The sequence below is a fragment of the Chiloscyllium plagiosum genome, chromosome 22, assembly GCF_004010195.1.
Source record: "Chiloscyllium plagiosum isolate BGI_BamShark_2017 chromosome 22, ASM401019v2, whole genome shotgun sequence".
Lineage (NCBI taxonomy): Eukaryota > Metazoa > Chordata > Chondrichthyes > Orectolobiformes > Hemiscylliidae > Chiloscyllium > Chiloscyllium plagiosum.
In genome coordinates this window covers 38,766,852-38,780,366 of record NC_057731.1, presented here as the reverse complement: position 1 = coordinate 38,780,366, position 13,515 = coordinate 38,766,852, and the positions used below count along the sequence as shown (strand labels likewise).

Here is a 13,515-nt window from a genome sequence, read left to right as displayed (position 1 = left end):
GTTTGAATTGGTACAGTGGAACAGACATTAGTCAGGTAAAGATATTTTCAAAGTAACCACTTTCAATATTTCTTTAAATTTCCTTCTCCCTCTGTAAACTCTGTACTTCTTCATTTCTGGGCTGCTGAGCATCCCAATTTTAATCACTCGAGTTTGACAGTTATGTCTTCAGCCACAAAGGCTTTACATTTCGAATTCCTTGCTTAAATCTCTCCTTCTCTCCAGCTCTCTCTTCTCCTTTAAGCTACTCTTTAAAATCTAACTCACTGGGGCATGTTTGGTCAGCTGTCCTAATAATTACTTATGAAATGCAGTGTCACATTCTCTTTGGTAATATTGCTGTGGAACACTGCTATGTCAGTGGAGTTAAATAATGCTAGTTGTTGTTGTTTAACTCAGTTACCTCTTCTTTCAATTCCAGGTGGACCCTATGGCTCTATCGGAGTGGACTATGAATTTGAAAAACTTCTTTGTAAAATTTTCGGGGAGGATTTCATTGAACAATTTAAAATAAAACGTCCAGCGGCTTGGGTAGATTTAATGATCGCATTTGAGTCACGTAAAAGGGCTGCTGCTCCTGGTAGAATCAATCCACTCAACATCAATTTGCCTTTCTCGTTCATCGATTACTATAAAAAATTCAGAGGTCATAGTGTGGAGCATGCCCTTAGAAAAAGCAGGTACATGAACAGATCGCAATCTGGTTTTTTATTTTAATTTGTACATCACAGGTTCACTGATAAATATAAGCAATTGAGCCTTCCTGAGACAGAGAGATAAGATGATAAATACAACCTAATGGAAATATGATGGTTATCGCAAAGCTAACGATAATGTATGTACTACATTCTGAAATTAGTTTCCTGCTCTCTAGTTTAACTTGCCCTTTTGGGTTTGTTGGGCATAGGGTATATAAGGGTTGAGGAGATCACGAGTTGTTTTTCTTTTCAGTCATGGAATGTAGGTGTCACTAGCTGCGCCTCTCCATTAGGCTGGATCTTTTTGAGCTGCTGATCATGTCAGCACAAATCCAGTTATTTGGACAAAAGTGAAAATCAGTTCACTTTTTTCCCCAATCTCCTCCTTCTCTAACACTTTCTGTTGAGATATTTGGCAAAAAAGAATTTTTATAAGTTGCAATTGTGTATCTTAAATTTTCAGACTACTTTACAGGGCAACTGCAAGTAAACCAGATCAAACCTAACTATTCTTTATGATTTCAATACATGTAGCCATGTACAGTGGAAGTATGTTATAATTCAAGTGTTGGGGCCCAAAACTTGCTACTATTATAGATGGACCACACTAACAAGAAAATTCTTATTTATCCCTTTTTTGTTTAATGAACAGTGTGAACATAAGGGTTTATCTCTTTTGGGAGTCATATGATCCCCACTTCATGCTTCATACTACATAGTATATCAAACTATTTTGCAATGAACTTTTGGCATTGCTCTGAGGATTTCAAGGTAAAAGTTCAAATCCAGATTTCCTGGCAGGCCAAACAAAGAATACCTAAAATTCTGACAGTAATGGATCACACCCTCTTATGAGTGAGAGACACAAATGTAGCAATGAAGATTTGGCAAAAGTCTTATTTTTCGCCTTTTTCTGACAAAGTGTTAACAGGATGTGATTTCCACCTGCCTTCTGATCCTGCTGTAGTCTTGATTTATTTTCATTCTGAGTGTTAGTTTTCCTATTAGCAATTACTAACATGCTCAATAGTGGCTGAGTTCAGAGATTTTGATCCTTAGATTTTGCTTTGGCTCAATAGTCATCCTATTTTTTCTGCAGTGTGAATTTTGTAAAGTGGTCATCCCAAGGAATGCTAAGAATGAATCCTGATGCTATGAATGCTCTATTTAAACCCACTGTTGACAATATCATCCAACATCTACGTAAGTACAATGTTGGGAGAAAAAGTAGAATTATTAGATGTAATTTAAATCAACACGGTTACTTTGCTGAAAAATTAATGTATAAATATTTATAGAATTTAACTAAGTAACTGAAGTCCTGTAATCTACTTTAGTAACATGGAAATGCATCACAAATATCAGAACCTATGGTTAACAAGTTGAGTAAAAAAAAAGAACTGGAGATGCTGGACATCTGAAACAAAAACAGGAATTGCTGGAGAAACTCAGCAGGTCTGTCAGCATCTATTGAGAGAAACCAGAGTTAATGTTTTGAGTCCAATGACCCTCCTTCAAACAAGACCCTCTGTTTTCTATGCATTTAGAAATACCTCATTGTGAAACTGTGTTTCAAGCTCCTTTGTCACATTTCTTTTATTGAGATCAATAATCAGAATGACTGTTATTAATGAAATATTCCTCAATGGTTTTGTACTATTTCTGATGGTTTTGGATCTACAGAGACCAAAGAGTAAAGCTGAATGGATTCCAGTGTGAGGAGTTTGAATGGGAAAATGTACAGGGTAGTAGGGTCTTTCCATTAGGAAAGCATAATACTGTGAATGCAAGAAAACTGAAATAGAGACATGTTTAATATATGCAAATATTGAAAAGAAAGGCCAAAGTTTGAAGTGGGAGAGTCCCTCTAATACAGTTCACCGAAAATATTACTTTGTTTTTGTCTTCCAAGTGTGGATAATTTCAGTATAGCTGTATAAAGGAACAATATGTGCTTTTTGTCCCAGATTCCAAAATATGGTATTAAGCTGTTTTCCAGACTTCTGAAAACTAACTTTTTAACCCAATGTTAATGGCTTGATTTTTTTCCTAACACAATTTGTGTGAACAATAAAAAAAAACTGTTCATGTAGTGTGACAAATCTGTGATAGACTAGTCCCCACATCCTCTCCCTGCGATGTCAGTGGCAGTTTCCTGATATAATGCTACACACAGGTGACATGATTTTAGTAAACTGTAACAAAATCGAATATCATTTAACAACTGAATGTAACATAGGGAGCATGAGTTGTCATTCATGTCAGGCAAATTACTTTAGAGGGCTTAGTGCAAAAATATTAAATATCTTGCTCACAAACGTTCCCTCACATCCTCGACTGTGAAGGATCATGCATTGTCTAGTCCCATGGTTCTGTAGCCTCACATGCATGAATGTTTAAATGAAAGAATTGCTTCCTCAATGAGCAATCTTTGACCTAATTGATCTCCAAACAATGACATTAACAAAGGCCAGACAGGCCCTCATTGAAAATATAGATAAAGCTAGATAATCATACATATTACGTTCCTCACAACCTTCCCAAACCCACCTTCTCCAACTATCCCCATCTCAGAGATAAAGCAAATTTACAGGTGCAGCTAGTTTATAGCAATTTATATATTATGCTTACACTTCAATCTAAAGTTAAACCAAAACGTAAAATATAAAGCTATTCATTTTGCAAAATTAACCTTATTGAAAGAAGACCAAATGTTGAGAAGAACTCATTTGTGTTTATGAAGAGAATATTTCTGATGCACTCTATTTTCCTCCAGTTAATCTTTTCCAGAAACCCGAAGTTTCAGGTTTGAAGTTTTTGTTTTTAGTGGGTGGATTCGCTGAGTCACCTTTACTTCAGCAGGCCATTCAATCAAATCTTGCTGACAAATGCCGTGTCATAATTCCTCATGATGTTGGACTTACCATTCTAAAAGGAGCAGTGCTATTTGGACTGGACCCCACTATCATTAAAGTACGGCGTTCACCACTGACCTATGGAGTTGGGGTATTGAATCGATTTGTGGATGGGAAGCATCCGACTGAAAAGCTGCTGGTTAAAGATGGCACTCGTTGGTGTACTGACGTGTTTGATAAGTTCATCACAGCTGACCAGTCTGTGGCTCTTGGAGAGACTGTCAAACGCAGTTACACTCCCGCAAAGCCATCACAAATGATTATTGTGATCAATATATACTGTTCTGAAAATGATAATGTTAACTTCATCACTGATACCAGTGTAAAGAAGTGTGGCACTCTTCGTCTTGATCTAACAGGAACTGATAGTCCATCACTGCCAGCACGAAGAGAGATTCAAACAGTAATGCAGTTTGGAGATACTGAGATAAAAGCAATGGCTATTGATATTGCTACTTCCAAATGTGTCAAAGCTGGCATTGATTTCCTCAATTACTAAGATGTCACCAGTCATCCAAAAACCTTCGTGCCCTAATTCAGAATTATTGATTATGTCTAAAACTGGAAGTCAATTTATATTTCAGATTGGGAATTTACTGTAAGTAAAAAGAGTCTAACAATACCAATCACTTCCGCGCGTGCTACGAGAATGCCAAGAAATATTACCTTAACTGCCACATGTATGCACATATATGATTAAATATGTAAAGTCTGAATTTGCTCTTGTTTCAGGGAAAAAAGAGCAACAGCATCAAGCTGCTTGGAGAATGCCACTATTTATTCACACCTGCTTGCTAATATTTAATTCCTTAATGTTTATCATGCTGAAATGGAGCACTGATGTGGTCATGCAGTAATTCAATCTTCTATTTACTTTGTTGACAAAAATTGGAATGTTCAGAACTTTTCTCTAAATAATTAAACCAGTAGTTATTTTTATTATTGTATATACAATATTTAAAGTATTGTACATTCATTTAAAATATTAAAGATATAAATGTGAAATATTTGATTATGTTAAATTTATTGTAATAACACTGAGCTGGAAAGCAGTCAGTGCCTAATGACAGATGTTAGATCTTGAACTGCAGACCTATGCTTCATGTATAACCACATGTGTCTTTCAACATTAAAAGATGTTCCATTTACTCTGAATGTTTTATTCTTTGAATAATATTCTTTCTGACATTGGTTTGATCTGCCGAGTGCCTTTTTTTCTCATCTTGGGAAGAAATGATCACGTAATGTTTGTACAAGTTGCTGAATTTCATGAAGACTGCCAAATATCACTGCATCAATGGGACCTTCAATTCTTGGCAACTCTAGTGTAAACACAATGAAAGGGATACACTGTTGATATGTCTGTCGATTTTACTCCCCCATCAAATAGCATTTGCTCTTGTGGGTAGTAATTGCCTTCCAGAACCTCAATTAAATGTCCATTCTCAGACGTGAAATAAAAAAAAATCAGTATTAATTTCAACCTTTCAGCAGCAGCATCAAGGGATAGTAGTCATTCCCTTCAATGGTTAATGTTTCTGATTAATTAGTAATAAATTACATGATCCCTGTTCAGTTGTTGCCACATAACTATCTTTAATAATTTATTAGGCTTTAACGTAGTGAGCCTTCTTTCTAAGAAGTTCAACAGCACCATCATGTGGAAAGTCTACTGTTCAACAGCTGAATTTTTTTTAGAATAGATTCCCTACAGTGTGGAAACAGGCCGTTCGGTTGTGAAGAATAGAAAGCATTTGCCATTTTAAAGAATTCAAAAGGATTAATTTTGTAGTGTATATTACAGAAAGTTGTGTCATCTATTGAGCTCATATTGTCTAGTAAGATCAAACATTTGTGGTTAGTGTATGTTCAAAGGTCTTAAATATTCAACGCCTAGTAAGAATAGAGAAAAGAAGGCTGTTGCAGTTTTTCCATAATATGTTCCGGGAGTTGATTCTTATCTCCTTTAGCACCTTTTTGTATTTGCTTTTTGATCTTACATTCCTTTGTATATCTGTGCCATGATAACCTTCAAATGCATTATGACAACACCACTTCATTTTAAATGACAGGCAAGCAGCCACAAGTGACCTCAGTCATAGTTTGATTGAACAGTGCCTCTGTGCCAACAACAGCAAAAAAAGCTTCCATTTATATAGCAGATTTAACATGGGGAAAATCTCCCAATCACCACTCAGATAACATACTCAGATAAAAATTGATGACAAGTCAAAAACAAGCTATAATGCCATTGTATGTTTTCGGGAGGGTGGTAAAAGATGAGAAAGAGGTGAAGAGATTTAAAGTGACAATTCCAGGACTTAGGAACTGGACTGGGTGTGATTAAAGAATTTGAGAGATGTGAGAAATTTAAATACAAGGATATGAACTTTAAATTGGAGGCATGGCTGAATGGAGTCCATTGAAACGAGAAAGCACAGGAGAAATGTGGCGAGGATATTGACATCAGTGCTCTGAGTAAGTTATTGAGGATGGTAAATTTGCAAGGAGAGTAATAGGATAGTTAAGCCTTTACACAGACATTGATGAGGCCTTCAACGACAATGGCCTTAAGCAGTGATGGGTGATATTCTAGATGTGGAAGTTGGCAGTATGTCATGGAGAAGCTGCATCCTTGCATGAGCCCAGTGGAGCAGAGACTGTGCACTCCACATTTAACAAAATGGAGGATTTCCCCAAATCAAGGGGACTGATTTTTCATATGTTGCAAAGGTTGTTCTTTGAAATGAAAGTGTTTTTACTGCAGCTTTTACGGCAACTAACCACTTTGTTTCACATGAGAATGCATGCTTTCATGGAGTTGCCATGTTTTCCTTGCCTTTGGCACCAATCTATTACATTTGTGTGAATCAACCAGTATTAAAAGCACAGTGGGCTTTTAATGCTGGTTGGAGACACCAGAAATGTCCATTGCATCAGTGGCTAAATGTTTTACTTCAGGTCATTTGAAAATGGGAATACAGCACTGAATGGGAATACACACAATGAAGAAACAGACAGTTGGAGTTCTGAAGTTTCATCCAAGCTGTCTAAAGTTGCCTGGGATATATCAGAATCAAGACAACCAGGTTTATCGAAGTTTCTGATATGCAGTATATTGTCACAATTCAGATAATACTTTCCTGCTCTGGATGAGACGACATTGCCAGTGAAGAACCGGAAGTGCCATCTGGCAACTCCTTGCTGGCGGATAGACAGATGAAGCAGCAAATTTTTAACAATATCATCTTTAAAAGTTCAGAGAGCTCTTCAGCACAATCAATCATTATGTGAATTACCCTTTGTAAGGCACATGGTCAAAAAACTTCTCTTGCTAAAGTTTGTTCCAAACTGGTTAAAGACTTGAGTAGTTTTACATAAATACATTCAAGGACAGCAATGTGAAAAAAACTTGCCAAATCACTAATTCATTATTTTTAATATTGCATTTTCCTTGGCTCTACAATCTTATTTATTTGACTATCTGAACTCTTCCTAGCATAATGTGCTGCTTGATTGTCACATGTTCATGAGAAAGGTAGCTGAGACATTTCCACTAAACCTTTTAAGATGCAAGATTTTTGGATTCAGTTAAACTTTATTCATGAGACCTAAGACAGTTACAATTACAGACTAAATTGAGAGTGATAATCTAAAGGTTGGTAAGTCCTGATTCAATACAAGACCCATTCCAAGTGCATGTGACTTTACATTTCACAGAATACATTAAGTTTATCAAAACAAGTCTGAAAAAAGTTACTGAATAAAAGCAGTGGTTTTTGAGTTGATTTATTCCAAGGTACCAACTTTTGATTCTGGTTGACTAGACACACATCTCTTGTTTACTTCTGTTGACTGAAGTTCTCATTCTGACTATGGGGCCTTCTTTCCTTTTGCATTGAACCACTAAGAATCCCCATCTCTTAACCTTTGTTACCCATGGCCCATTGTGCATGATCAGAAACACCCTGAAATCAAGTGACTTCCCAACACACACTGCACATGTTCACTCTTGGATTGATTAATCTGTCTATGCCCAATCTGTAATTAGTTTCTTACTTCCTTCTCTCTCCTGATCCATTCTTTGACATACCAATCATTTACTAAGATCACCTATTTGCAAAACCTTGTCTATATAAACCTGCCAACCTTTTGAATCTTTAATACCGATGAAGTCATTTATGTGTCTATCTAGAAGTATGTAATGTCAACTTGCATTGATTTAATCTATTCCAAATGTTCCTGTTGATATATTTCAAAGTTCTGCAAAACACCAAAGCCTGTCAATCTGTTGTAATTGAAAGAACTATTTGTCAATGCATGACTTCATCAAGCCCTTGGTGCCTAATACAAGTTAACTAAGTTCTATGCAGTATCAATGTAAAAATCAGGAGAAACTGTAGAAATTATCATTGAGTTTTTGAAAAGATTTGTAGCTTGGGTTGTGGATGAGGTTGTAGTTTTGTTCTCTGAGCTGGTGTGTTTTTCTGCAGATGTTTTGTCACCTCGCAAGGTGATATTGTCAGTAGGTGGTATTGTCAGTTGGTGGTCTGTCCAATCTGGTATTTATGTGTCTCTGTTTTTTATATTTCCGGTTCTTTGTCTCAGTGGTTTGTATATGGGGCAAGAGACTTCCTTGAAGCCTGGCACTCCAACAGGAACTCAATCAATAAACACGTTGAACTGGACCCTGTATACAAACCACTCAGACACAGAACCAGAAGTATTAAAAAACAGAGACACATAAATACCAGGCGGGACAGACCACCAACACTTTATCGAAGATACACTGATGATGTCGCCTTGTGAGGCGACAAAACTTTTGCTGAAAAATAATTCCAGCTTGGCAAACAAATCTATGACCTCAATAATCATTATATTAAAACCAATGTAACAGAATACACATGGAAGGTACAGCATATTAGGTTTCATCAATAAAACTAGAAAGGTCCAAACAACTGCAAGACAACCAAAGTCACTACTGAACCTAATTCCAAACTTTACACACATGTATATATATATATTTATATCCATATACCTCTTACTTATGTTGCAAAAACTAGACCAATTTAAAAGATGACTGTTTTGAGGAAAAGCCTGTTATCCTAACGTATTTTCACATTTGTTGGCCTGATTCTCAAACTTGCTTTTTAACCTGGGCCATATGGCCATTATTCCTTGAAGTTTTTTTTTAACCTACCAACACAATAAGTTTAATCAATAAAACAAGAAAGGTCCAAACAACTGCAAGACCACCAAAGTCACTACTGAACCTAATTCCAAAGTATACATATGTTCAAACTGAATATAACTTAACTCTTCACTTACTTAATCAATTCATAATTATTAATTATTGAAAAATAACTCAATCCTTCAAAGGACCTGGATGAACCTACATCTGTGAATCTGCAACCTCAAAGTCTCCTCCTTGAATATCAAGAAGTTCACTATAATGGCTTTTATCTTATTAATAGCCTAACCTATTAACATCAGATCTCCAATTTTTATTTCCACTATTGGAAGCTCAATGGCTGAAACACTCAATGGTTAAAATAGAGTGCTCACCTGCCAACTTGTCTCGTCAGCATCCCTTCCATTTGAAATATAAGTATTGGCGATCTAATTCCTTTTTATAAGTACACACTTCGTACAAGTTTCTTGCATGTTCAATAGTGACCATCTTCCTCAGCCCTTCCTCCATGTAACTTGCAAATCACCAGTCTAACAATGACATTGCATTGCTCACAGACCAACTCAGTCACCCCTTCAGGACTTCACCCATCAACTTTGGAGTTACGGGATGGCTTGGACTTGCATACGTCTGTTGGGTTCCTTTGCATTCAGTGAGAGCCAGCCATTTCATATAAATGCCAGCCTATTTGTTCAGACATAGAGCCGGGCATTTTATGGGTCTTTGCTAGCTTTTTCATGCACAATGTTTTTGAGACTTTTATTAGGGACAGATACCCTCTGTATATTAGCTAGGCTATAGCAATGAGTTACAATGGCTTACTGCTAAACATCTCCTCCCAATGTAACATAGACAATTTGATTGTCCACCATGTAATTGAGCAAGGTCACATGTCAGAGCATCACCTTGAGACATAACAATGACATTTCTTAGGAAGCCTTCAAGGCACACTCTATGAGGGTCTAACATTATGCTTGATGTGACATTTTGGGTGTCCTTTCAATAATATTGCTTTTCTCTCACTATCCTCACAGATTATCTACTCACATAATTGAAATGACAAATGGGCTTTCTTGGCTCCTCCTGACCTTGAGCTTAATGCAAAAGCAATGGAGAAGGAAATAGCACTCATAAGACCTTCAGCAAACTCAGCAAGTAAAGAATCCTTCATGGCTGCACAGGCAAACAGAGAGTCCCAGGATTAATAGGTTTGCTTCCTGTTATTTTCAAAAGTCATTTTATAAGCTGATGATTGAGAATGTTCTGTTCCATCATCTCAAAGCTATGGCATCTGCCAGATAAAGGCTTGCACCCACAAGAACTGGGTGTCAACCACATCCTGGTGACTACTAAGGTCACAACTACCCTTAATTGTTATGCTTGTAGCTCATTTCAGAAAACAACTGAAGATATCTATGGCATCTCCCGAACCTCCAGTCTTTATTGCATCTGGGATGCCAATGGTGCCATGTTCAACAGAACTTAATCCTTCATGTCCTTTTCCCTTGATAATGATGGTTGGGCCAGTAGGGCATTGAGGCCCTCCAATGTCACTGGCTTCCCTTAGGTGTAAGTCAGGATCAATTGGGCCCAGGTTTATTTGAGAACACCACATGGCCAACCTGGAGTCTTTCTGAACAGGAAAGGATTTGTCAAAGAATTTGTGACCATTGGAGGCAGATTTTGGAGATCTGCCCCAGATACCCTTGGAGGTTCCATGACTTATTATGTGCTGGAATGCTCCCAGATCCTTAGTATGTGTAGGAAATGACTGCTGGGAGATAAGGGGTACCTCTTGCAAACATGGTTCATCACATTAATAAATCCACAGAGGAATACAGAATGAAGGCACACACTTCCACCACGGAAACAGTGGAACAGTAATATCTGAGAATAGGGTGGCCTGCATCATCATGATGTACTGTATCCTTCATAAGTGGAGTCAACAAAGTGACGGATGTCCTTGGTGTGGACAAACGGGGGATCAAGATGAAGATCAGATACATGATCAGAACATCAACAAGAAGGGCCATCCAAGAAAGAATGACAAAAAAACATATTGCAAAGTCAAGAGAGAGAAAATCTTAAAGCTACTTGCTTCTAGGCCAACTGACCTGGGGTCAGAGTTCTTTTTGATTGTCTACAAATCTGCTGCCCATCTTGCAGCTATTCTCTGCTTATGAAAAAGACACATCAAACTTACTTTTTTTTGTAGTTTTTCACTATGTTGCAAAGTAAATGATGCATGTTAATGTGCGAATTATATCTTCAGATGATCTGATGTCACAATAGTTATGCACAACTATACCATCATTAGATAAAAAGCAGCAGTGAAACAGTGCACTTACATCACATGGAGCTCACCGTGCTAACGTTAACCTTCATTTTTCAGCGGCAGTTGGAGTGGGAGGATTGACAGCGAGGACCAGAGGCCTGACAGGAAGGTAACTTTAAAGTATAAAAACTTACCTTGGCGGAGCGAACACTGAGCAGGAATGGACACAGGACTGCTGGGTAAGTGAGGCTTTTAAAGGAGCAGCAGAGGGGAAGGCCACAGCCAGGCGTAGAGGACTGCTGGGTATATATTTGGGCAGCGGCTGAATCATGTGTAGTGTCTCCCACCCACCCTCCTCCTCTAACCAAAAGAAAAGGACTCTCGTGTGTTGCTAAGGTAAGCCGTTTCAATTGATATTTCTTGTGTAATTAAGTGTGATTGATTAAAAGTTTACTATTAGTTGGTTTGTTGAATAAGACCACAGAGAAGTATTAGAAATTATTTAACTCATAAATTTGGATAAATTAATTAAATAAGTAAAGATGGCTGGACAGGTGATGTGCTGTAGCTGTATGATGTGGGAGCTGGCTGATCCCATTGTGAACAGCAGTGACCACGTCTGCAGCAAGTGTTGGGTTGCTGGAAGAACTCCAGATCAGAATTGATGATCTGGAATCTGAGCTTCAAACACTGCGGCACGTCTGGGAGGGGGAGAGTTACCTGGATGCTTTGTTCAGCTAGTGATCAGGAACAACAGGGTGTGACTGTAAGTGAGGCAGGCAGGGGGATTCTGAGTTCAGGAGTGGAGGAAACTCAGCCCTTGACCTTGTCCAACAGGTGTAAGATTTTTGCTCCCTGTACGGATGAGGGAAAGGGCTATGGACAGGATGAGCCAGCTGATCATGACCCCATGGTGCAGCAGGCCATTCAGGAGGGGGGAGATAAAAGACAAGTAGTTGTTATAGGGGATTCTATAATTAGGGGGACAGATAGTATCCTTTGCAAGCTGAATCAGGAGTCCTGCATGGTGTGTTGCCTGCCCGGTGCCAGGGTGCAGGACATCTCCAACTGACTTGAAAGGATATTGGAGCGGGAGGGAGAAAATCCGGATGTTGTGGTCCATGTTGATACTAACAACATAGGCAAGGCGAGGAAGGAGGACTTGGTTGGGGAGTATCAAACACTTGGAAGGAAATTGAAGAACAGGTCCTTGAGGGTCATAATATCTGGGTTACTGCCCGAGCCATGTGCTAATTGGCATAGGAATAAGAAAATTAGGGAAGTAAACCTGTGGCTAAGAGATTGGTATGGGAAAGAGGGACTCCATTTCATGGGGCATCAGCATCAGTTTTGGAACCGGGGCGATCTGTACCGATGGGATGGTCCCCACCTGAACCGACCTGGAACCAGTGTTCTGGAGAAAAGTTTAAATAGGGTGGTCACCAGGACTTTAAACTTGTGAGTCGGGGGAAGGGAAAGGGAAAGCAACAGGGAATATGGAGTCAAGTAGAAAGATAAGCAGCAGGTTAGCATGTGTGCAGGGTTTAAGTTCGAGGCAGACTAGGAATAAAGCAAAAAGGAAGGATAACTTACAACATATTACTAGAGATGTTGGGAAATCATGAGAGTAAGAAAATTAGCATTAAGGTGCTTTACCTGAATGCTCGTAGTATCCATAACAAATTGGATGAATTAATGACACAAATCATCATGAATGATTATGATGTGGTAGGCATCACAGATACGTGGTTGTAGGGGGTTCAGGACTGACAGTTAAACATCCAAGGATGTACAACTTATCGAAAAGACAGGGAGGTGGGCAGAGGGGGTGGAGTTGCCTTGTTAGCTAAGAATGAAATTAAATCTATGGTTCTGAATGATATAGAGTCAGGTGATGTGGAGTTTGTGTGGGTGGAGTTGAGGAACTGCAAAGGCAAACAAACCATAATGGGAGTTATGTACAGACGTCCCAGCAGTGGTTAGGACCAGGGGTGCAAGATATACCAAGAAGTAGCTAGGGCATGCCAGAAAGGCAAGGTCATGGTGATCATGGGGGATTTCAATATGCAAATGGACTGGGTGAGTAATGTTGTCAGTGGATCCAAAGAAAAGGAAGTCATGAAATGCTGACAAGATGGCTTTTTGGAACAGCTTGTGATGGAGCCCACAAGGGAGCAGGGTATTTTGGACTTAGTGCTATGTCATGAGCCAGACTTCATAAAAGATCTTAAAGTAAGGGAATATTTAGGGGGTAGCGATCATAATATGGTAGAGTTCAGTCTGCAGTTTGAAAGAGAGAAGGCAAAATCAGATGTAATGGTGTTACAGTTAAAGAAAGGTAATTACAGGAGCATGAGCGAGGAACTGTCGAAAATCGATGGAAGCAGAGCCTAGTGGGGAAGACAGTACAGCAACAATGGCAGAAGTTTCTGGATG

The 13,515-nt window shown here is 38.5% G+C and overlaps 1 protein-coding gene across 6 annotated transcripts in view; it reads left to right on the top strand.

The window, feature by feature from the left end:
* Positions 1–4,768, top strand: part of hspa12a (heat shock protein 12A) — a 260,655-nt gene extending 255,887 nt beyond the window's left edge. For all 6 annotated transcript variants that reach the window (XM_043712820.1, XM_043712818.1, XM_043712817.1 and 3 more), the window contains 3 exons: positions 422–680; positions 1,798–1,901; positions 3,475–4,768. In XM_043712820.1, the coding sequence (XP_043568755.1) occupies positions 422–680; positions 1,798–1,901; positions 3,475–4,112 (1,001 nt within the window). In that variant the 3' untranslated portion in view covers positions 4,113–4,768. The remainder of the gene's footprint in view (positions 1–421; positions 681–1,797; positions 1,902–3,474) is intronic.
* Positions 4,769–13,515: the final 8,747 nt, after the last annotated feature.